Source organism: Lates calcarifer, linkage group LG11 (genome assembly GCF_001640805.2).
Source record: "Lates calcarifer isolate ASB-BC8 linkage group LG11, TLL_Latcal_v3, whole genome shotgun sequence".
NCBI lineage: Eukaryota > Metazoa > Chordata > Actinopteri > Centropomidae > Lates > Lates calcarifer.
The window spans coordinates 10,855,000-10,879,261 of NC_066843.1; the positions used below are offsets into that span (position 1 = coordinate 10,855,000).

Consider the following 24,262-nt stretch of genomic DNA (forward strand, 5'->3'; position numbering starts at 1 on the left):
TGGTCAAAAGCAACAGTCAAGTCAGTGAATGAAGATACTGGGCAATACAGAGACAAACACACTGACAGATGAAAACAACATGACAAGGGCAAACACACTGTCCTTTTTCACAGTCAGCTTAACCCTCAATTTATCTTCTCTCATCTGTCACATCAGTCTCCTCATCAGTTTTATTGTCTCTTTCTGTTCAGAGTGCGTCAAACGGGAACATGTTACCCCTCTGAACCCCCCCACCCCACCCACCTCGGTCTCTGTCTCTCTCTCCCTCCCTCACTTTTTGCTTCTCCACAGTGCCCTTGCTCTCCATCTACCTTCCTTCTTCTCCCCTCCCTCTCTCCTCTCCTTCCCCTCCTTCCCCTGCTGTGCTCTCGACTCGCTCTCATTCCCCCACCCCGCCTCCCAAACACCCACCCACCCGCTCACTCGCTCACTCACACACTCAGGCAGCATCCTCCTCTCTCCACTTCTACCTTCACACTCACCTCTTCGCGCCTCCCTCTCTCCGCTCCTCTCGCCTCCTTGCTTTCCGTCACCTACTAACACATATCATCTCTCGCATCTCCCCCCCCAGTCTGCTGTCTCCCTCTCCATCCGCGCTCTCTCCTCCATCTACTTCCCATTCCTCCCTCCTTTCTCTCACACACACTCAACCCATTGCCGTCTCGTGAGAGCGCACAGCATACACACACACACACACACACACACTCATGCTGATTGGCATCCAAGGACAGAGCACCCTCTCTCCCAAACCGGCGACCAGGCAGTTTGCTCGTGCTGCCAGGCTTCTTGACACTGAGCTCAGCTGAGGAAGAGGAAGAGGACGAGGACGAGGCCATGGAGCACAGCCACATCTTCCCAGCTTTTTCCCCAAACGGGAGCTCCTGGAGCCCGGGGCAGCACCCCTCCGAGGGTGCCCAGGGATGCCCTCTCGGACCACTGCCTGTCATCTACTACAGCGTCCTGCTCTGCCTCGGCCTGCCGGGTAAGAGATGTGCTTTATGTCTTTGTGTCTCTGTCACATGCACGTCTCATTCGCTGTTAATTTCCTCATATTTTTGATTAGAGCCTGTATCAGTGGGATGCCGGAGTTACGCTTTGCATCTTGATTTGCTGTGCACTTGTCTGCAGGTTTGAATGAGTGTGTGTCTTGCACAGCTGCTCCTGAGTGCCACACTTTGCACACACACACACACACACACACACACACACTGTTGATTTGTCATTCTGACCTTGTGACAGTCACCTATGCATGCATGCATTTTTGTTTGTGCCTATGTCTTCCTGTCTGTCTGGAGTTTGTACATTTGTCTGTTCAGTTGGAAATATTCAAGCACCATTTAATAAAAGAGGAAACACAGCAACAGTATGTGCAGAGCATCATTAAGTGTGATCATTAACCCACTGTTGTTCCAGAAAAAAATACACAAAATAAGAGAGTGTATCTTTTTTGTTAATCTGTTGTTATAGATGTGATGTGTGTGTGACAGTTTACATGACTAATGACTCAGGTTTGACCTCGGGGACAAGTGTGTATTACACGGCTCCTCTTGATGACCTGAATTAATGACGCTTCCTTGTTGCGTCTTTTACCATTGACTGATTAGTCCTCTCACAGTCACTGTCGAACCCATTTACCGCCTCCATCCCACTGCGTGATCTATCAGCGCTGACCTAGTCTCACCCAGGGAAGCAAAATAGTGTGTGTGCATGCACTGTACATGTCTTTGTGAGCGTGTGCGACAGGCAGACAGACAGAAAACCTGGAGGTCAGATGAAAGAGGAAAAGTGCTGAGGCCTAATTAGAGATTGGGGTTCAGATGTTCAAAGCCCTCTGGACTGTCAGATACACATCCAGTCTGCTTCAGCCCATCACCAAAAAGTGGTCTAACAGCAAAAAGGATCATTTAAAGAAGTAAAACTACACTATATTGATTTTGAAGAGTTTTATTGTCTCCTGTTACATAAGATTAATATATCTTCCTCTGCTCTGAACCCCTTTTCTTTGATAAAGACTTGGAGTGAGATGTTATCAACAACCTAAGCTGCTCTGGTTCAAAACAAATCTGCAATGCAAAGTGAAAAGCTTTTGTATGCCAAGACTGCAGCTGCCCCCACAGATTTGCTGTCTCTGTAAAAGTAAAAGTGTCTCATTCTGATCAAATCTCGCCTAATTATTTCCCCGCGGATTGGCCGGTCGAGTCTTGCACAAGCATTTCTCTCTGCTGTCACTTAAAGTTCCTGCTGAGTTTTATTTGATTCTGCCGCTGAGTCGTCTTTACGAACGTGGCCGAGGCTGTTTGTTTAATCTCTGAGCGGCGATGGCCTGAGAGTATAATGCAATCTTACAGTAGCTGTCTGAATTAATGGCAGTGTTGAGCACGGCGGCCTGATACTTTGCAGCAGCGGGTTCAACTTATTCAATCATTATGACGCAGCTCGTTCTGCTCACGCTGAATCATGAATGTTTCATGAGTGTGGCATGTGTTGGTAGTAGCGGCGTGACCCACGGACCCAGGCGTAATTTAACACTCGTGATGGATGGGAGGCTGTTACCTCGATCGGTGGCCAGTGTTTCACGAGTTAACAGCAACATTGCTTCACATCTGAACGTTTTTTGCATTCTTTGACCTTTGGGCCCACAGACGGAGAGGGAGGACGGGGGGGTCAAGTCAAGAGCACAGATTTAATGGTGAAAGGCGAGGATGAAGGAAGGTGATGAGAAAGGGGATTACGCAAGTCAAGTGGCGGGGAAAGATTACTGCGTGACCTCGGGAAATGATGAAGCGAAAGCTCGGCACAAAAAGGGGAATGAACGAGGGGGGAGGCTGGAGTAGAAGGAAGACATAGACAACCACAGAAGTAGACGAGGAGGAAGAGCGGAGTTAAGAGCGGGAGAGATTAATAACGGCGGAGCCAGTGAAGTAGCACCTCTGAGCCCTGAGTGGGGGAGCTACAGACGACAGAGCCGAGACGAATTGCCACATTTTTAATTAATCGCTAACTCGCTCTCTCTCTCTCTCTCTTTTGCTCTCTTCTCACTACACCACACTTCTCAAGACAGAACAGACGTGTGCTGGCATAGCAAACAGCACAATGAAGGAGTCGGTTCTTTGCCTCAGTCTTTGACATGCTGGGATTACAGGAGCAAGGCCTGCTCTTTGTACAGTACAGTATGTCTTAAAGCACTCACCGCTAAGATGCAAACTGTACAGCTATCAGCTGACGAACGGTGACATAACAGTGAAGCTGCTCTGGGTATCTGGGCCAAGACAGTTGCTTTCATGAAGTATTGTTTGAGTCAAAAATTTCTCTACCCAGTGTATCTATATTTCTATGAAACACACAATATCATCTAATGTTACTTCAAAACCTCATTACTGTACAAATGCAAGTGTTCTGTGTTTCTTTGCTCTGTGGAGCTGAGTGAGCCAGCCTATTTAATGTCATAACTAAACAGTGGTGGAGGAGCAATTCACATCATTTTCTTACATTTTTATTGAATATTTTATAAGCTAATATTGTGTTTTGTATGCAAAGTCATAATCTGCAAATGACCTAGCTTGAAAATAAGTAGGGGAGTAGGATTTACATGTAAAGGAACATTTATGTTTTTACAAAATGTTTTTAACACTAAATCTGAAATTAGACGGTGTATGTACTAACTATTGTATGTAATAACTGTATTAATTTACAGTAGTTGAGTAAACATACTTGACTGATGGCTTTCAGCCACTTCAACTCAGCAGTGTGAGCACAAAGGACGTTTATTTTTGACCTTGGAGACAGTGAGACTGTCGTACCAAGAAAAACAATTTCAGCAAACTGACAGAATACTTAAATTACGAATTTCCAGAAAATTGGCAAATGTGTTTCCAAACACTAATGTTCAAGTTGGTTTATAGAGCTTAACAGTTTGAGAGTGCCATTAAGCCATTGCAGAAGAAATGATGCAATAAAATAATGAAGATTTTTGTTTTGACAACACACCAACTTTTCCACCTCAGTCAAATGTATAAACCTTTCTGCAATATTTGGACTTTTTTTTTTTTTTTCATTTTCACTCAGTTTTTTTTTTAATGTGCAAATTGAACCGGGGCATAAAAGCAGATGGATGGAAATGGATTTATTGTTATATGGCCACAAGTCCACACAGAGGGAGGAAGTCAGGGATGATGAATAGGATAACAAAATGTCAAACCTAAACATGGGAGTGCACTGGTCATGCACCATTTCCTATTAACAGTCAACACATTTGACCATGACTGTTTCCTTAACGAAGTGACGATGATGGAGAGCAATGTTTCCCCAACCTTAACCTTAATTATTTATTTATTTATTTGTCTAAACCAAACCAAACCAAAAGCTTTCAACCAAATGAAACTGGCTTGGGTGTCGACATGTGACAAGTGTGGAACATTAAATACTTCTCAACAAGTGGTTGCACGGTGTGGTGATGTGTGCACATTATGTGAGCAGAAACGTGCACATGTTCAGTCCTGTGTGATCCCTCCTCCACCTGTGCACACGAACGTGTGTTTTCCTACCGCACAGTATGTTGATGTGTTCCTTCTGTCTCCCTTGAAGCACCTCTCTCAGTTTGTGTGGCTGTTCAGCAGTCAGCAGTGTGACTGGCACACGTGCAAACTGGAAAACATCTTGTCCCGCTCACACTCATCCACCAACCCAAGGGGAAAAGGTCGGGGATGTTCAGCACTAACAACCCCCTGTTCCACGCCAGGTATCAACCCTAGTTAATGAAGAGATGGGCCCCATCGATTTTCAGTTTGGACTATTGATCTGTCAATCTGCACCAGCGACATGGCATCTGTGGCAGGGATGGAGGCTTGTTAATAGATACTATCACTCTAAAAGTGGAGTCTAAGTTTAGGGGGCAGTGGTGTAGACTGGATGGAGAGGAAAGGATGTGAGGGTTTGTGCTGAGGCATCGACAAAAGTGGAGAAAAGACAGAGAATGTTCAGTAAATCAAACGGAGGGGAGGTTCAGATTTTGAGCTCTGGTTTGTCTCCAGTCTGCAGTTTGGGAGAAGAGAGGAAGGGAAGGAGAGACGTGGCGAAGATGTCAGCTTGTCACGGGGGTGGGGGGGCGAGCCAGAGAGGGCGCGGGAGGACAGAAGAGGCAAGAGAGAGGGAGGGAGGTGTTGTTTGAGGCAATAAATCAGAGATGTTGTTGATGCAGTGACAGAGCTGACAACAAAATGCTGTCACTGCGGCTTAAAACCCAAATCCCAGTATGTTTGGTATTCTTTGGACAACGCTAATGTATCAGTCGGAGGACAGTTACAGTGTTGTGAACCGAATGTCGTTTTAATGTTTTATCTTCATCTTCCGTCCATTTACTCCCCTTCCTTTCCCCTCTCTGCATTTGCGATGGCTCTAACTAACTTTCACCTTTCATCTTTTTCCAAAGCTGAAACCTCCATAAAAATCATTTGGAGTGGATCCAAGGGCACCTTCTAATTGTTTGGGCTGTTGATAAACCCTTTAAACTTTTGTCACTCAGTCTACAATGCGTCAATGCAGACAGCAGGGTGAACCTTGATGTAAGGACAATCATCTCCACCAAACTTTGACTCACTGCGTCCTGTCTGCAAAAACGAATGGCTGTAAAGGCGAGCAGGCACCAGAGCACTGCAGCAGCATCAATATCATTAGCAGCAACCAGGGTACTCTTTCTCTTACTATACCCATTAAACTTAAATAACCTGTTACAATACATATCTGTTTCTCTCCTTTGCTCATTCTTTCTCTTGTTCTATTGTCTTTATTGCATTTTTTTATTATGAGCTTCCCCTACCCTTTCCCATTAAGTCTCAGATCTCAAACTATGCTTTTGCTCCCAGTAAAATGTGTTTTTCTGATAGTTTGCATCATATTACAAGCCTGCTGCTCAGTGCAAATTAATAGGGATGAAAAGAATTTTGCTTCATGACAACGTCAGATTTTTTTTTTTTTTTTTCTCTCTCTTTAATTTAAACAGATGTCAGATAAATTATATTTGTATCCTCAATGTATGGTGGGGTTTTTTTTTTGGTAGTGGGGATATGCTCCTGGTTTTTGTTCAGGGGAATTAAGGAATCACCCTGCTTTATGTCCGGTCTGACACTTAGAGAAGACAAAAGGGAAATGGTTGTCATCAGGAACAAAGTGCCTGTGACCTTTGAAGCAAGCTTTGATATTCACCCCCTCTCTGCCTCTGGGCTCTCTTCCTTTTCCTCCCACAGCCCTGCTGCTCTCCTCCATACCTCCCTCTCTGTCTCATTCTGTCTTTTCCGTCTAATCTTCCCTTCCATTCACTCTCAATCACCTGCTCTCTCTCTATCTCTCTTTTTTTTAAACTCTCTGTGACCTTCTTCAGACCACATTTCACCCCCTGTCTATTTCTTTATCCCTCTTCTCTGTTCTCCTGTAGTCGTATTAGCCTCCAGATAAGCCGTCAAAGCCAAACTTCAATTTCCTCCAAATGACAAAAAAAAATCCTTAATTGCAGTGCTTGCTTTCATTGTGTTTTTTGGGGGGGTGGGGGTGGGGGCTATAATTTCCTTTTTACAATGTTCTGTCTCTGCTATATGAGGCCCATGAGGAAGGCTAATGACTACTATAGTGCGTGGGGAGGTGGCAGCATCTCATGTGTTGCCACCGGTTTTCAGGGGTTAAGCTGCGCAGTACCGTTTGTCGACAGCCCGTCTGAACATGTCCCTTTAGTGGCGGGATGAGTCAGCCTCGTTACACACCTCAGGGAGCACGCTGTGCCTTCTCCTTTCCCGCTAAACAACGTCAATGGCCCTGTCCCTCGTTATATTAGAGGAGCAGCGGGGGGAGCTGAGACACAAAGGCCACCTCCCACACAAACAGGCAGAAGGGGTCACCCATGCAAACACACACACGCACACGAAGCCAATGTGGACAGACAGACAGACAAACACACAGCAGCTCATTATCTGTCCAAGAGGTCATTCTAATCCCCTCTCAGCTGGAGACACTTATTTTTCTAAAGATGGGGAAATGTGTCTCTGGCTGAACGTACGCGAGTCCAGGCGTGCAATGCAGATGTCTCTGTATGCGTGCATGGACGCCTCTGTGTGTGTGTGTGTCTTCTTCACGTCTCTTTTTCTGCGCGCGCATCCCTCCAACTCGTCTGTCCCCTCCATCCCCGCTGAGATTAGCCCTGCATGTGCCACCACATACCCGCAGAATGTCGAGCAGATCCATCCAGCTCCAGCCTCTCCACTCACCACCGCCCACCCTCCCAACCCCAGCCCCAGAGACGACTTAAAGAGCAGGAGTCAATTGAAATGAATGGGCAACCCACTGCAAGCTGGCTAGAGCTAAATGGAAATGTCAAGCTTGCCACGGATCCCTTTTGTTTGTCTGTAGAAGGCCTCGTCTCACTGGGGAGCCCAAACAGAATAATACCCAGCCACTGACAGTCAACACCTCACTGTTTCCATTTCATGTCACTCCTCTGTGTTTAGCAGTATGTGGACGGGAGAGAAAGAGAGAAAGTGAAAGAATCGACAGGCAAAGGTGCAATACACAAAGCGAGGCAATGGATTAAAGGCATCGTCTGTTGTGCAGGATTTGTGATGGTTCTCTGTTACGAAAATTTTTTGAGCAGCTCAGAGCTTAGTGTGAAACTTTTCCTCATAACCCGCACTGATGAGATCCTTTCTCTTGGATAAAGTAGGTGTGAGGCCACAGGTCTACATACAGTCCACACACTGACAGCTGTGAGAGCCAGCTGTATAGTAAAGTAACAGGGTAAAACAAAAAGCACTAAAGCAACATGATAATAAAACTAAATCTCTTCTCTATTAGGCTACACAATGACCTTTTCAGTTTTATCAATCTGTCAATCAATTTTCTTGATTCTGAAAGTCAAAATAATTCTGAAAATAGGAAACAGGAAATACTAAAATATAGCCATTAGAGATTCAAGATAATATCTTCAAATAGCTTGTTTGGTCTGATCAAGTGAGTTTATGCAATCCAAGCTCCAGTCAAGCCCATCCATAAGCTTTGTTTTTTATACATGAGCTGTTAGCTTGTAATGGTTCACTGATTCCACTACCTGTATCCACTCGGACTCAGAGCCCAACAGAATTTAATGAGCCAGCATTCTTTAATTGTCACCTGTGGCTGCAGAGGTCGCTGTAGCTCATCAAAAGTTACATAGTGTTGCTTGAACAAGCTTCTTTTATTGTCAAAGCTCAGTCAAACTAATGTATAATGGTACTCGTCAACTTGATATCAAACAAAGCACATGGATCTTCGGGCTGTAACAATTTCTTCTTTAAAATTAGCAAGTTGTGGCTAAGTGAAAAGAAAGATATTTTTAAAATAGAAAAATAAGTCTCAAACATGCTATAGTTATTACAGTGTTAGTTATTAAAAACCTCAAATTATTATTTTCACAATTCACGTCCTTAAATCAGCAGTTTTTCTGGGTTAATTTGCTGTGATCATGGCCCAAATTGACAACTAGAAAAGAGACAGACAGAAAGCAGAAGACAGTGGCTGAGACCAAAGAATCAATAACACAATGAAACCGAGATTCAACATGAAAGCAATTTAACTTGTCTGTGCAGAGGTTAGGGTGGTGTACAAGTGGGAGTGATTGTGATGGTGGTGGGGTGGTGGGGGTGCAATCCAGCAGCCCTACATGTACATATATATTGGCTTGTCGGGTCTTATAAACTGCTTTGACATCTCATTTATGGTTATTGATAGATCGTATGTTAATGAATTGCTGCATCCCTAATGATCTGTGTGTTTGTGTGTGCACATGCAGACATGTGTCTAATGCGTATGTGCGTGTGCGTCTTCTGCTGCACATCCTCCAGTCTGGCAAGGACATCTTTAGTCATTATCTGGAGCCGGCTTTGTAATTTGTAATCAGCTGATAGTGGCTGAGGCTGTGAAGTGTGATGTACCAGACTCCAAGCTGCCATATTTAATCCAATCCCAGATCTATTACTGCAGAGGGGGACAGGACCACAGAATACACACACGCACACACACACACGCACACAAATGCTATACAGACAGTGACGGCTGCTTAGTGCATTGACGTCTCTGTGATGCTGTGAAGCAAATCAGTGTCAGAGGCATCTTTGTCTGAGGGAACAGATTGAACATGGCTTCGTGCTGCACCAGCAAGTTCCGCTAAGTAAGGCTGGTTAGCAACAGTAAAGGACAGATTCAGTCTCACTGTTGTATTTGGATTGTTAGTTTAGATTATTGGACTAGTAGCCTTGAATAGGAATCTTCAGATAACTTTATTGTTTTCCTCAAATAATGCCTCTGAATTTTACATGACATGGCACATGTACTGAATATCCTTAATGTGCTTACACTAGCTAACTAGTCTCCTTTAAGAAAGATTCCATGATTACTTTTGCATCAGATCATTCAAAAAAAATAAATAAATAAAAATCCATCCAAAAAATATATCTACATATTGTCACTGAAAACCATGGAGTAATTAAGAAAAAATATTCTGAGCAGTGAAAATCAGTCTTGACCTTGGGATAAATATGTATCACAAAATCATCGCAACTTAAGATCAACTTCTGAATTTCCTCTGAGCTTTCAGCTGCATTTTAGTCCTACAAACAACCCTAAAAAAATACAAAGGGCTGCATTACTGGGAGCAGGTTGCTTCAGGTACTGTGACAAATACTATCCAAGAAACCCAGTTTGAGGACTACCTCCATTCAGCTACCCAGACACCAAAACAGTGCACAACTGTTTATAATATGAGGGATGATTTTAGAATTCTGGAAAGTCATGAAAGCAGTAATTATTTTTTCTTTTGTCATGAAAATTGTGAGATGGTCTTATTCAAATGAATGGGGTGGCTGTTTCTTCTTCATGCAGAACTAATGTTGATCTTAACTTGTATTTATACTCTTAATCTGCAAATGGAACTAGCTTGAGTGCCATCGCGGGGCCTTAGTGTTGGTTACAAGATGACAAGTGTTTGCATATGACTGACTGTTGATTGGAGAGATGAGGCCATTCAAATATGGCACCAAAGACCATCTTTGAACTGAGACAACCTGTTATTGCGGGACCAAAGTTCCCGCCTTAGAAGATGAAGACTGAGACACGATGGTTGAAGGTCTGAAAAAGCGTGCAAGTAGGTGAGATTGTTTTATCAGAAAAACAATGTTGTGGTAAGTTTTATGAAGCAAGAGATTGGGATTTTTGATCCTAAAAGACAATATAAGCATCTCCATCAATATTTAGTATTCTTTTTCCTGACAATGACAGTTCAATTGGATTTACAGTAACTGATTTGCTTTCACATCCCAGTAAAACTACAGTGTAAGCAAAGCCAGAATCTTGCTTACTTTCTCCGTCTTGATTTGGGAAACGTGCTCACAACCTGTAAACTCAGCTGTCTGAGATGACAGAAATAACCTGGGAGTAATATGCACACGTGATGACAGGGGGAAGTAGGGAAGAGAATAGGACAAGAAGAAAGACTTGTAATGAGCTTGTTCAATTCAATTGCCGAACTGCAGTTCCACGTGAGAGGCAGAAAGCTGTGCTCCCCCACACACACAGAGGTCATGCTTTGGCAAAAGCAGCGGTGGAATAAATCACATCCAGGCCTTTGTGTCCACGTTCTTTGTAGCAAAAAACAAAAGAATATTGGTTCCCTCCTGGGCTATTTACCTGTTCTGTGCAAGAAAGTGAGATGGAATAAATAAGACCTGAGACGACAAGGGAAATGTTTAATTTGACAACATGGAAGAGGAGGTATGACGGTACATGTTGGAGATATGGGGCAAAAATTGAAATAGAGAGGCAAACAGGAGAAGCTGGGATGTCCTTGCGCTTTGTTTTAGGAGCTAAATTGCCGGCAGCAGAGTGGCAGGCAGTAGTGAACTCAGCAGATTGCCAAGGCTGTGATGCTTGCCCCCCCTGTTTTTGTTGTGGCTTTTCTCTTTATTAGAGATAACAAGTTGGCCAAAGGCAGAGGCAGGTGCTGCTGGAATTACACAGCAGGTGTAGATGAAGGGAGCAATAAACGGGGGAAGGATTACTGAGTTCTGGTTGAACATGGCAAATGCTGACTAGGGATGATAATAGATTTGAACATTCTTTGCATAGAGGGCTGAAAATGAAGGTTTTGGTGGAAGAGTTCACCCAGTGTGTCCTTAGACCTGGTTAGTAGCCATAATGGTGCTGAAAAAAATCCACTCAATGTAAATCATTTTTTCCTTGATTTCTGTGTTTGTTTTTTGGATTGCGTTTGTGTTAGCACCTACAGTGCATGTCTTTTCCACTGCCTCACTCTTGCTTTCAGCTGTATTTCTGTTGCTGTCTTGTTTGTTGCTCACTGGATGAATGTTGCCCCTTTTCAATTACCTGCCCACTAACACTCAATTTCTCTGTTTCCTTCCCTGTCCTAACCTGTGCCCATTCTTTTTCCAACCTCATCATACGTTCTCCTTTCCCATCATTTCTCTGTTTGCTCTGTCTTCTTTCAATCATCTTCACACTTCCTTCTTCACTGTCCCTCCTCCTCCTAGCCAACATCCTGACAGTGGTCATCCTGTCCCAGCTGGTGCTGCGTCGTCAGAAGTCCTCCTACAACTATCTCCTGGCCCTGGCAGCCGCCGACATCCTGGTCCTGCTCCTGATTGTTTTTGTCGACTTTATTTTGGAGGATTTCATTTTGGCCACGCCACTGCCTCCGTCATTAAACAATGCCGTGCAGGTCCTGGAGTTCTCCTCCATTCACACCTCCATCTGGATCACCGTGCCTCTTACCATTGACCGCTACATCGCTGTTTGCCACCCGCTGCGCTACCACACGGTCTCCTACCCAGCTCGCACACGGAGAGTGATATTCGCCGTGTACATTGGGTGTTTGCTCTCTGCAGCTCCTTATTACTGGTGGCCTGAGCTGTGGCACAGCCTTCCAGGAATGGGCAGTGGTGGTGATGGAGGAGGAGGAGGGGTAGGAGGAGAAGGCAACAGGAGAACCGTGGCCGAGCACGTCCTGGTGTGGGCCCATTGTGCCACCTGTCTACCTCCTGCCCTGCACCGTCTTCTTCTCCCTCAACGCTGTCATCGTGCGCAAGTTACGCAGACGACGCAGCTGTTTCCGTCTCCGAGGTTACTCTACGGGCAAGACCACCGCCATTCTCCTCGCCATCACCTCCATTTTCGCTGTTTTGTGGGCACCACGCACCCTCATGATCCTCTACCACTTCTACTCACCTCCTCCAGCCTCGCAAGGCGCCGGCCGACTGCTCCACATGCTCACTGACCTGGCGAACATGCTAGCGTTGCTCAACACCGGCGTCAACTTTTTCCTCTACTGTTTCATCAGCAAGCGATTCCGGGGCATGGCTGCCAACGTGCTGAGAGCGCTGGTCCACTGCCGGAAGCAGCCTCCGCCGTTCTACGCCAGCCACAACTTCTCCATCACGAGCAGTCCCTGGATCTCACCAGCCAACTCCCACTGCATCAAGATGTTGGTGTACCAGTACGACAAAAATGGGAAGCCCATCTGTATTTCCTCTTGAGTCTACAGCCACCAGCAGCTGCCCCCGCCCTCAATCCTGGGGGGAGAAAACATATTTGGGCTTTGTCTCCATTGGTGACCAACTTTGCCCGCATGGGACTCTTTGAGGCTTGAAAATGTCAACACGCCCGGAGAGCACAGAGGTGATAGTTTAGCTAGCTTTGAGTGTTAAAGTGATAGGCTAGTAAGGTGGAAAAGCAAACAGCAGATGTGTGCTTGGCAGAAAATGGCCAGGCCTCTCATGTTCAATAAAGTATTCACAAAGCAGCAACCAGCATCAAATAGATGTTGATTGTTTCCTCCATGCAAAAAAATACAGCTACTGTAAGTGACTGCAGCTTGAGTGAGCGACTGATAAAAGGGATATCACCACCATCCATCACTGACTTTTATGAGCCACTGTTTGTAACAGCGCTGAATTATAAACTGGCAACTAGATGAATCCTCGATGAAGCATCAAATGCCTGGTGACATTGTTTTCTTTATGGATGCTCTCTGTTGTACACTACCGCCAACGGTGAAGAGTTTCAAACAGCTGCATCTTTGCGTCCACCGGGAGTCATTTTCCACATTGCAGAGATCCGGTCAGAGTCTGAGCACTAAACATCTCACCTGGAGGGGTGATTCACTCAGGCAGAGCCACCGACGACGTGTTCACTGCCCGCAATTCTGATTGTCTCTCAAGCAATGTAAAACCGTGCTGTAATTTCCAATTCAATATGCAGAGGAGTCTCAAAGGCATGTTATATGGGGCTTTTGTAAAATGAATGGCCCTCCTTGAATTTTCCTCATGCGTTAGCTGAGTTCATCCTGGCAGCACAGGTCACCTACAAGTCGGCGCTCAGCTATGAAAGACCAAGTTATCCCACATCCAAGCTCACAGGTTGTTGTAGGATAAGTAGGTGCTCTGCTTATTGTTGGTTAAATATTTATTAATGGTAGACTTGACTGTTATTGTAGCTTCACAAAAATATGAGACAAAAAATATGATTATGGCTCCGAGGTGTCATTAATCTAGTAATCACATTTCCAATATTAGATAGAGGAAATTTCTGCTATTAGTAGATAGTCCTCTATTAATTATTGATGGTCCTTGATTACTTACTGTTAGCCATTATCTGGATGAATATAATGAATGTAAATGAACATCTCTTTAACCCTTTAGCTTTCTGAGAGACTGAGGATGAGAGAGAGAGAGAGAGAGAGGACAGAAAAATCGTCTCTCCTTCCCTTTTGGTTCGTTCTCCCCATCCAAGGTTTTCTGTGCCATGATGCAACAGTGAATTTTGTCTCAGGGCCACAGTGACACATATTGTTTCGTTTCTGCTGCTGGCTGATGGCAGTTCAGTAACATTTTATATCAAAACACAGTCGCATACATCAACTCTTTACCAGCGTGGCCCAAGTCCTGCCCGGTAACAAACCATAAATGTGAACGTGCACACAGACACCTTGCACTGCATTGCCCACAGACTGAGCACATTGAGATCAATGCACATCCATTCCGCAGACACCTTGGGGCATTAGAAGTGTTCATCTATCTAGCATGAATGGAGCTGAGCCAAAGGGCAGATTTCTGCTAATACCTGCCTGGAAGGATCAGACACCTCAGGCCTTTTTTTAATGGATAAGGCTTTAAATCTGATGAATGTTAGGTGTGTCTGTCATAGCTGATAAAATCGTGCCCTCCAAACTCTTGTTCGACACTCTTTAGGGGGTGACTGCCCATGTATCGTTGCTCTTTCTCTCATCATAGCAACCATTAAAGCAAAATAAAAAAATAACTGCAGCTGAAAATCAGAGCAAGGGTTTCACAGTTACGGCCATTTTTCACGTCAGGTATAATAACATTTAACTTACCAGCTTCACTGTTTAGATCTGGGGGCATTGTGACTCGGCAAGATACAGTTTAACAACACTCACAGGATTGAACTCTAGAAAATCATCACTGCAACAACTATTTTATCTTTTTTCAGGATGACTGCGAAGTCATAAGTAGAAGTAGAGTCGACATCACAAAGTAAACCACCTTTTTGTGTTGCAGCAGAAGTTGATCCGGCTTCATTTTTCTCTTAGACAACCCTGCATTGTTTTGCCAGAACCCCCCAACGCTGCCAGACTGGCAGCATTCAAATGAATGGGAGAGCGAGTCTGAATGTGGACATATTTACTGTGGCCAGTATGTTTATCCTCACATGTCTAACTCCGCAAACATGCTGTATAACTGTCATGAGTTGTCCCCTGATGTAAACATGAAACCCTCTCCCAGCACTGCAACAGGTGCCTAGTCATATGGTTTTAGATGAGTCAAATTCCTGAATTGAGTGTCTAGGGGTGGATCTAGGCGACACCATAATAAATCCATAAAGAGGAAATATGTGACCTTTTGGGTGAGTACTAAAATGCTTGACAAAAATTTCAATTTCTTTTCCAATAAAAGATTACTCTAACCAGAGTAAATCTAAGTCTCCCGCTCCCCCATTTTCAGTTCAGTTCAGTCCTCCACTCTCAATTCCCATTTCTTTGTTCCTCACAAACCGATTTTCTTCAAAACTGCGAAGTGAATGAGGTAGTGCCAATTGCCACCTGCCCACCCCCCACTTCCACAAACACACACACACACACCTACACCTTCTTCACTCGTTACACCTCCCACTCATCCCTCTTTCCTCCCACTTTATGTCAAATGCACTTGCTCAAAGTTAATTTCACGACTGTCCTCTTTACTCGTTAACTGATTATCTTGGTGTGCACGTGCATACCGAGCATATTGCCCCATCATTTCTTATCAGAAAATTGATCCATGCTGTTAGGAACCTTGAGCTGAAGCTGGTGGATGTTGAGCGTTATTTGAAGGAGATGAACAGCCAAACGGTCGATAACCAGTAATCACTCACCAATCTTCTCGAACCCCCTCCCCAAAAAAATCAAAGTCACGCTCAGCAGGACATTACATTTCATTTAGTGTAAAAGCAGTAAAATATTAGCCTCGATACCAGTCAATATTCTCTAATGATCAAGACTGTGATCAATAATAAAGTAGGATCGCAAAAAAAATGTTTTGGCTTCAGCCTGAGGAGCTCTTGCCATATCAGTGTTGCCATGACATTTATTTCATGTGTTAACCCCATCCAGTGTTTTGGGCATGTTAATGTGACATTTGTGCAAAAACCAGTGCCTCATTCCCACAATCTCTGGGGATGCCAGGCGAGCAGAGGGATGAGTCGGGGGGTGGGGTGGTTGTCACATGCAGGTGTCCCTCCGTCTCCCACGTGAGGCAGTCAGTAGCAAGCAGGAGAGGAGGCTGTGTATGTGTGTGTGTGTGTGTGTGTGTGTGTGTGTGTGTGGAGGGTTATTGCCAAGAAATCGTCCCCATTATGAGGGGGATAAAATGCCTAGGATCTATATTTTCTTCAGCCAGATATTAAAAAGATAACGAAACATAAATCAATCAGAGGGGAAAATTGTATTTTCTCTCACATCCTGCTCTACGCTTTTTCCTCTCTGTCTCTCTCTACCTGCCCAGCTCTACAGTGAGTGTGTGAGTGTGTGTGTGTGCGCGTGTGCGTGTGTGTACATAATGCCTGTGTTAGACAGAAAGAAGCTTTAAAAAGTGTTTGTGCCATAGGACCTGTAATGTATGAAATCAAATATGTATTTATACTCAGTCATGATGAATATAATTACATACAGCACAGTATTATAACGATATAACCATGAATGTACAACTGACGCTTCTGGCATTTTTGTTGGTAATTTTCTGATTGTGATTTTCTACACAATGATCTTTTTTGAGCAGTCTTTTACCTCTCTCCATGGCAGTGTTTCAAAACTGTGTTTTTTGATTGTACTGGAGTGATTATAGGCTTGCATAATTCAGTTGTTTCCTCCTAATGAATGTATTGACTGTATAAAGAGTATGTATTACTGTGCTGTGAGAAGGTATGCAGAAAAGTAATTGCTAATATCAATATTTTTGATCAAAGAAATAAAGAACAGTGTCTCTAAAGACTGAGATACAGTGCTGCTGATGATCTTTGTCTTTTTTTCTGCATGGGAAATTACACATCAAAAAAAAAAGAAATTGAGCCTTGACATCACCTTCAATAATGTAATCAACATTAGGAGGAGCTACTCATATAATGGATTCTTTTTCCTTCCATAAATACAAATGCTCACACCAGAGGAAAGGAATAGTGGAAAGGTATAGTATTTAGCTTGTAGGTAAATTTCAATAACTCCATAGTTAGCTTTTTTTAAAAAAAAAAAACATAAAAAAAAAATGTTTTTAGACTTTGACTTTCTGAATATCGTATGATTAATAATTTGAAATTTCTTGACGTAATGAGCAATGACTGTTATATGACATACCCTTTGATTTACAGGACCATCATTTCTGAAAAAATTTCCCAATATTTACTTTTGATTTCCAATGAATGAACCATGAAATTTGATACCAGTTATAGTAAAACATGCTAAGACGGTGTTAAAATGGTACTCATCCAATTAATTAATTCCAATTATTTGCTATGTAAGCTTAACCTTGAGAGTCAGTGCTCAAAAATGTGAAATTTGTCGACGAGCAAGAGTACAATTAGTACGCAATGATTATCATTACATTTGTAAATTTGTATGTAATTAAATTTAGAGGACTTTCTTATTTTTCGTATAAATTACATTATGCTTTCTAGAACTCATTAGGTCAATAAAAAAGTGTTACTCACATTTCCATATTTTTGAATCCAGCCCTTTATATTGATTATCAAATAAACAATATCATGTGACCTATGTCAATATCTTGTACAGAAGATCCCTTTTGCTTGTTGATATCAGAGCCTGAGAGGTCAGGGGGTTCCTTACTGAAGTGACTTAGTGAAGTTAATATGTCTTGTTGTAAAGACAAATAACTACAAAGAGACACAAAATGTTTGTAGTCAGAAGAGATCCAAATCAATAACAAAGAGACACAAAATGAACTGATCACAAACAATATTTTGTGTCTCTTTCAGAGCTTGTCTGTGCCTGTTGTCTCATGATCTATTCATGTCTCTAGCCAGAGACGAACGTCAATCAGTGATCACTGAGCACTGAGAATCAACGTGCATGGTGACCTGACATTTAAACATCCTAAAGACATTGCAGAACACTTACAACAGTGGTCGAGGATACGTCCACCAGTCTGCTGCTGTGTGTGGTGGTCACAGTGCATGGGTGTGTGTGAGTGTGTGAGTATGATAACAGTTATAATTCAGGGGGATACACTGTATAATGCAGTGACAAACAGGGCTTTGCTGTTCCAAAGCACCAGCTCAACTGTAACAATCCAGGTGATAATCACAAGCTCAGAGGGAAAGGAGAGATTCAGCTCTGTCTGTCTGTCTGTGTGTGTGTGTGCGTGTGTGCGCCCAATTAAAGTCTTGACAGCAGCGCTGAGTCAGCCGACACTTTGTCCCTGTCAACATGGGGATAAGTGAGAAACGGAGCATAGTGTACATGAGAACAAGCACACACACACACATAAGAGAAGACACTATTTTATTTGTCTATAATCACCTCTGATTGCAGATGAAGCAGCACGTGTGTCATCTCTCAGACTCCCCCTGGTTACATCTACAGACCAATCACTGTCTTGCTCATGACAAGCCAATTAACACTTCTCTCACTAACAAAAAAAAAAAAAAAAAAAAAAAAACTCTGCCAAATTTGGCTCGCTGTTAACTGACATTTCCCTGCAAAAACATTCAAGTCACCAGAAGCTGAACAAAAGGATCAGTGTGTCTGTTTCACTGAGACAAACTGCGACTGGCCTCTTTAAGTAAATCCACACCACCACACTTTATAAGCTGAGGTCATCTATATTTTAATATAAAATAGGTCTGTCTGATAAATGTCCTGTCAGCCCTTCACCCTCTCTCATGACGAGGAGAGTTGCAGGGAGAGAAAATGAGAGAATGAAGAGAGAAAGATTGAAGGACAGGGAGAAGAAAACAGAGGGAGTGTGTATGTCTTCACATGTGTGTGTGTGTATATGTGTGCACTTGCTGCCAGTCCTTACGAGTGTGTTGCCGCAGTAATAAAGATGGATGAGCCTGTCTGCTGCTGCTGTGATTGGGCTGCTGCTGATTGTGAGCACACGTGTGTTTGTGTGCACATGCAAAGATTTATTTATTTATTTATTTGCACTCAGGCTGATATGTGTAAAGAAAAACTGAAAAAATGTAAAAGAAAAATATTACAGCCTCTGAACATCAATGAAAAAAGGCATCTTTAAATCCATGTCAAGGCTATTTATTATATGCGTCTGTCAATATCCAAAGCAGCAGCTATAAATCAAAAAGTGAGGGGCCAAGAGTTTACAGATATTTCCAAAAAGAATGATTCCAGTGTGTGATTGGAGTTCGAGATGTATTTTAATTGAACCACTTACTCACACACAGATAACAGATTCAGCTGCTGCTCAATTTAACATAAACCAAATGTTTTTTAAATGTATCCAGTCACATTCAATCAATAAGTGATGACAAACTGAGAAACATTAATAATAATCACACCCTGTCACTTTATTTTATTCAGTTTCCTTGTCTATCTGCCTTCTAAATTGCCTTCTAACCCAAAATGTCTGCTGCACTATTGAGATTCCTTTTTTTTGTTACATCTTTTCTAAATGTAAGGAGGTAATTAAGTTCTGTAGCCACATTTTAACTGCAGGGACAGTAGGTTTCTCCCACTATGTTTTTTTTTTTTTTTTTTCTGTGATGAGTGAATAATGTAGTGATGTTAACTGAGGATGGCTGGTAAAGGATCTGGCTCTGGATTAGAGGACTGTTGCGGTCATCTCTAGAGGAAGAGCTTCTCATGTTGACAGAAAACCCATGTACTGTAGGAGCTAGGCCTGAACCTCCCAGAAGATCCTTGAAACCTTTTATAAACTCCCTGTGATCGATGGTATCATAAGAAACACTGAGATCAAGGAGGACCAGGAGGACTAGCCTCTCCTGTCAGAGTCCTGTGATATGGTTTGTCTGAAACCAGACTGAGAGACAGAGTGTGTTCAAAGAGTTCCTGTCTGATTATGTTACTTTTTGTAGTACTGTAGTAAAATGAAGCTTTGATAACTCTGAGACTTGGCTTTTACCTTCATGATGCTGCAGTCCTGGACTAGTAAGACCTCTAGAGTTGGGTCTTGATTCTTAGTGTGATCAGAAACAAACCCACTCATTATAATGAGTCGTTTGATTTCATGTTACTGTAATATCACACATTTGCTTAATGGAACTTTTACGGGAAAAAACGAGTCTGAGCAGAAGGCAGACTCTAATGGAGGGAGATTTCTAAAATAATTTATGGATTCAAATAAAGTTCTAGGATTATGATGATTATCATTTATGTGCTCGGCATCTATTAATTTAACAAATACATCCACTTAACCTTGAGAAGGCAGCACCAGAAGCTTTTTAAATCTCAAACTGCTCATGTAAAATAAAGTATATTTACAATCCAATTTATTCACTCTGCAAAAGCTAATGCTGCGTGAATATTAATGTTCACTTTTGGGAGTTGAAGTTGTAGTGTATTTGCTAATACACAGGTTTTCCAGCACAATAGTGCTCCTGATATTTTCTCCTTCACATAGATTGAATTCATTGCAGATGTGTTGTTTTGGATTGTATTATATTGTTATTGTGTCTGCCATATCTGTCTGTGATGTACTGTGGGTGTCTATGACACTGAAATCTCAAAAACACTCAACTCATTTTACTTTCCAAGCAGTATCTGCCATCGTCTTTTATATAGTCAGGCCAACTGTTTGAGATTTTTTTTTAATGGCAACACTCTGTCTTGTGACTCAGCTGAGGTTGAAGTTCCTCACAGAGAGAAGTGCAGAAATATTACCAGCAGCTGATTTTTTAAACAAGTCTCACAACGCAAAGATTATTGACTGGCAAGGTGAAAAGACATCAGTAACAATTTATATCTGCAAAATTACAGTCACTGGAGTGTCACACCTGAGCCTCTTCCTGACTGGGACTGCAGCTGGTGGAAAATTACGCCTTCAGAATGACAAAATTATACTCTGGGGTGATGAAGCTTCAAAGCAGTTCCTAAATTGTGGAGGTCTATATTCAGGGACAACGTGACTCAGGCAACCATGCTATACTGTTCCAGGTAGCATGATGATACACAATAAGCTTTTTTTTTAACAGCAACTTCCGTAACCCCAAAGTCGTGCCAAACATGGTTCAAACCCTCAGAACAGTATTTTAATCTCAAGTGAAGATCTTAAAATACTAAATTATGTTTCATTTGTCATGGAGATTAGATTTGGGTTTGGCACATACAAACATCAAATAGCTTGAATAAAGAACTAGAATCAACTGGTAAAGAACAAATGAAAAGATGTTTGAATTCCATAAAAACCTATTTTATCAACCAGATACTTACTCTTATCCTATTGGAACTCAAGCACATATTCACAGTAGAGATTTATGCCTGTCCTGTTTCATCTGTTTCATCTACAGCCACACTTTCCAGTCAGTCAAACCATGATCAAACCATGCAGTTAAGATGAAACAGATCAGTTTCATTTTGAGTGCTCAAGTCCTGTTAAATACATTCATACTTAAAGCTGCCCTGTAGATTGTCCTTGTAAACAAACATATTATTCACTACAATGCATTGCATGTATCCTCAAGGTCTAACTAACCTGTTGAGTGTGTGGCCCTCGTAAAACGTAAAAAAATCTAAAAGATTTTAGATTTGTTGACATTCATATTTTGCTAGCTTGCAGTGCTACTTGTAAAAACATTGCTTCATAGTGCTACTAGTGGTAAAAATGCACAGGTCCCTTTAATGAAGTTTTATTTCCCTAAATTTAGCTTTGTTGCATATTTATTAATAATAATTTAATGTTGTAGAAAACTAGATGAAACCATGTTTAGTGGGTAATTTAAATGGGGAAATAAAAGAGGAAACTGGATGTTAAGCAGTCGAAATTGAAATCAGTTCAATCCAGTCCAATCAGCTTCACAAATATTCACAAACATGAGAGAAAAAAGTCTGTAGTTGAACAAATTAGTTTAATTTCACTGCCCTATTCTGCATCATTTTAAAACTTGCTCAGCTGACAATGTATTTATTTGAGTTTAAAAAAACAAACAAAAAAAACGTAAGTCCATAATTCTGATTCCCATAAATTACCGAGAGGTTTAAAAATGCCTACCAACTAAGACAAGTCAAAATCATTGATTTTTTTGCTGCCAGTTTTATGCTACTTTAACCAACAAACCTGCTGAGCTCCTCTCCTGATGATAGTAGCATTTGTGGTTTTTCTGTGATAGAGGGACATGATGAATCCATACTAATCCCCCTTTCATCACACCCAGTCCTTCACCCCAGCTGCCTCACCTCTGACTGTGAATACCTGCCTGTTTATTGTATTACCCGCCGCGCAACTCCCCTCTGCTTTCATCTAGCTAACCACGCCACCTTGATGTTGGAGTAGTGCTTAATTCAGGGTGGTTAGAGCATCAAACAAAACTGCAAGTCCAAACATCCGCAGAAACAAAAGATCACCTGTGAAGTTGACGCCGGTGGTAGACATGCTTTTTTTTGTGCGATTGTGTGGGTGAGATATTATGCACATGCACCTGACAAATTTGTTAATCTTTGCATCACAAAAGATTTGTCTAAACACTGAAGACCACAAAGCATTGAATATTGATCAGAGGATATTCTAGCATATGGTGTGCTACAGTAACCACTAGAAACATTAAATACGCCACCCCACCCCCCAAAAAAGGTATTTTTCCTGCACAAAACTAACACTGCTGCACAAATTCCTCTCATTGAGCAATCAGCTGAAATATAATGAGGGAATCCAGCAGCTGACATTAAAGCTGTGACGCATGGACAGAAAAGACTCTCCTTGTTTTCCTCAGGGACACATCGTGAAGTGATGGGAAATACAAAAGGATGCTCACAAGTTTAATGAGATGGAGGAGCTCCCCTTGCAGCCCCTTTTTACCAACCGCTATTCATCCTCTCTCCTTAGTGTCCCTGTCCTCCCCCTTTCTCTTCCTCTAGTCCAAAGGTCTCCTCGGGTAAGACTTGCACAAAGGTGCAGCAGATAATGGATGAGTGTGTATTACTCTACCATCACCTTTCTTTAATGATGACCTCTCCAGCCACTCCTCCTCCCCCTTCTTATTCTGTCCTTCCTCAAGAGCCATCACTAATCTCGCAGCAGCTTTTAGCCCTTTCCCTCTTTAATCATAATTCCAACAGTGTATCAAAATGCGTGAACAAATGGCAGCAACAGCAATCCATCACAATAGCAGAGCTGAGAGGGAAACAGCATATCTGATGAGGAGTGGAAACAACACAATGCAACAACATTTTGCTGATCAGGTCCATTTTTCTTACAGGTGCTGTTTTTCAGACTGTAAACCCACTGACCCAACTTTTGAAAATTTCCTCCCCCTGCTTTGTAATTCAGTGACACCTCATAGATTTTGCATCGAACTGATGAAAAAGTTTGCCTTCTGATAAACTGCAGAGGCGGTGTCAATTCATTATAACTGAATGTGGGAAACGCACTGATTAAATATTGCAAATTCAATCACTGTCCATAATGAAGTGGATGATAAACTGAAAGCCTGATGCCTGGCTTTATCAGCAGAGATGCACAATGTGCTGATGGAAGCAAACAGGCAACATGTGACTCCTAAAACATTACAGTTTGTGAGTGTGGGTGTGCATTTACTGTGATGTTGAAGGAACACTTCTATGCTTTCTTTCCAGGAGGTAGGTGGTGGCAGTCACCATATGTATGAAGCTAGCATAAAGACTGGGAACATGGGGAACCAGCTAGTATGACTCTGCCCAAAGGTTAAAAAAAAAAAAAAAATCTTTCTAACAGCACAATGAAAGCTCACAAATGAATTCTATACAAAAACCAAGGTGTAAGAACAAGAGTGTGACTGACTAAAATGCTACTACAAGACTACTTCCTGGTTTCAGTTTTGCATATGAACAGTGCAACATGCTGGTTACCGTTCATGTTTATTTTGGTGCAAGAACAATGAAATTTTGATGGAGTCATCTAAAGCTAGAGCTTCAGCAATGTATTTACTCAGCAATAAGGTTTATGCTCCTTCCTAGAAATGTGAATAAGCATGCCCAAAATGTCAAACTAAACATACAGTATTGTTATATTTGCAAAGTCTAACATCTGTCTTCAGAGGTGTGTGTGTGTGCAGTGATACAGCTGCTAGTGTTGGTGAGCTTTGAGAGGTTAAAGAGGGCTCTGACTCCGTCCTCCACAGCGCCCTTTACTACCCTCCAGGGAGCTCCCTTTGAGCCTCTCGCTCTCCCCCAGTCAGAGAACAGGAACCAAAAATGGCCCCCTTCATCTGGCAAAATGACAACCGCTGACAACGAGGACTATCCTATTTGACACAGGGCAGACTCCAAAGACATTTTGTTCTCCTGTGGCCAGCTGTTGGGCAAACACTCCTGTGCAACTTCAAAGAGAGGTGAACAAAGTTGGGACTCTGGGAGAGGGAGGATGTTAGAGACAGTGTGACTGAAGGGTGTGGGTACCAAGCATGACAAGCCCAGAGGAGGGAAAAAAAACACACCAGGTCCCTCTCATTTTCTCATAAAAACTACAGGCTTTGACTGCAGAGCGTCAGTAAGGAA

General features: G+C 42.5%; 1 protein-coding gene across 1 annotated transcript; it reads left to right on the forward strand.

Moving 5' to 3' along the window:
- Window positions 1-485: 485 nt before the first annotated feature.
- On the forward strand, window positions 486-16,579 carry LOC108886178 (probable G-protein coupled receptor 139). Its single transcript, XM_018680881.2, is given in 3 exon segments — window positions 486-982; window positions 11,562-12,058; window positions 12,060-16,579. Coding segments are annotated over 3 exon segments (1,149 nt in total). The 5' UTR covers window positions 486-834; the 3' UTR covers window positions 12,564-16,579.
- The last annotated feature ends 7,683 nt before the right edge of the window (window positions 16,580-24,262 follow it).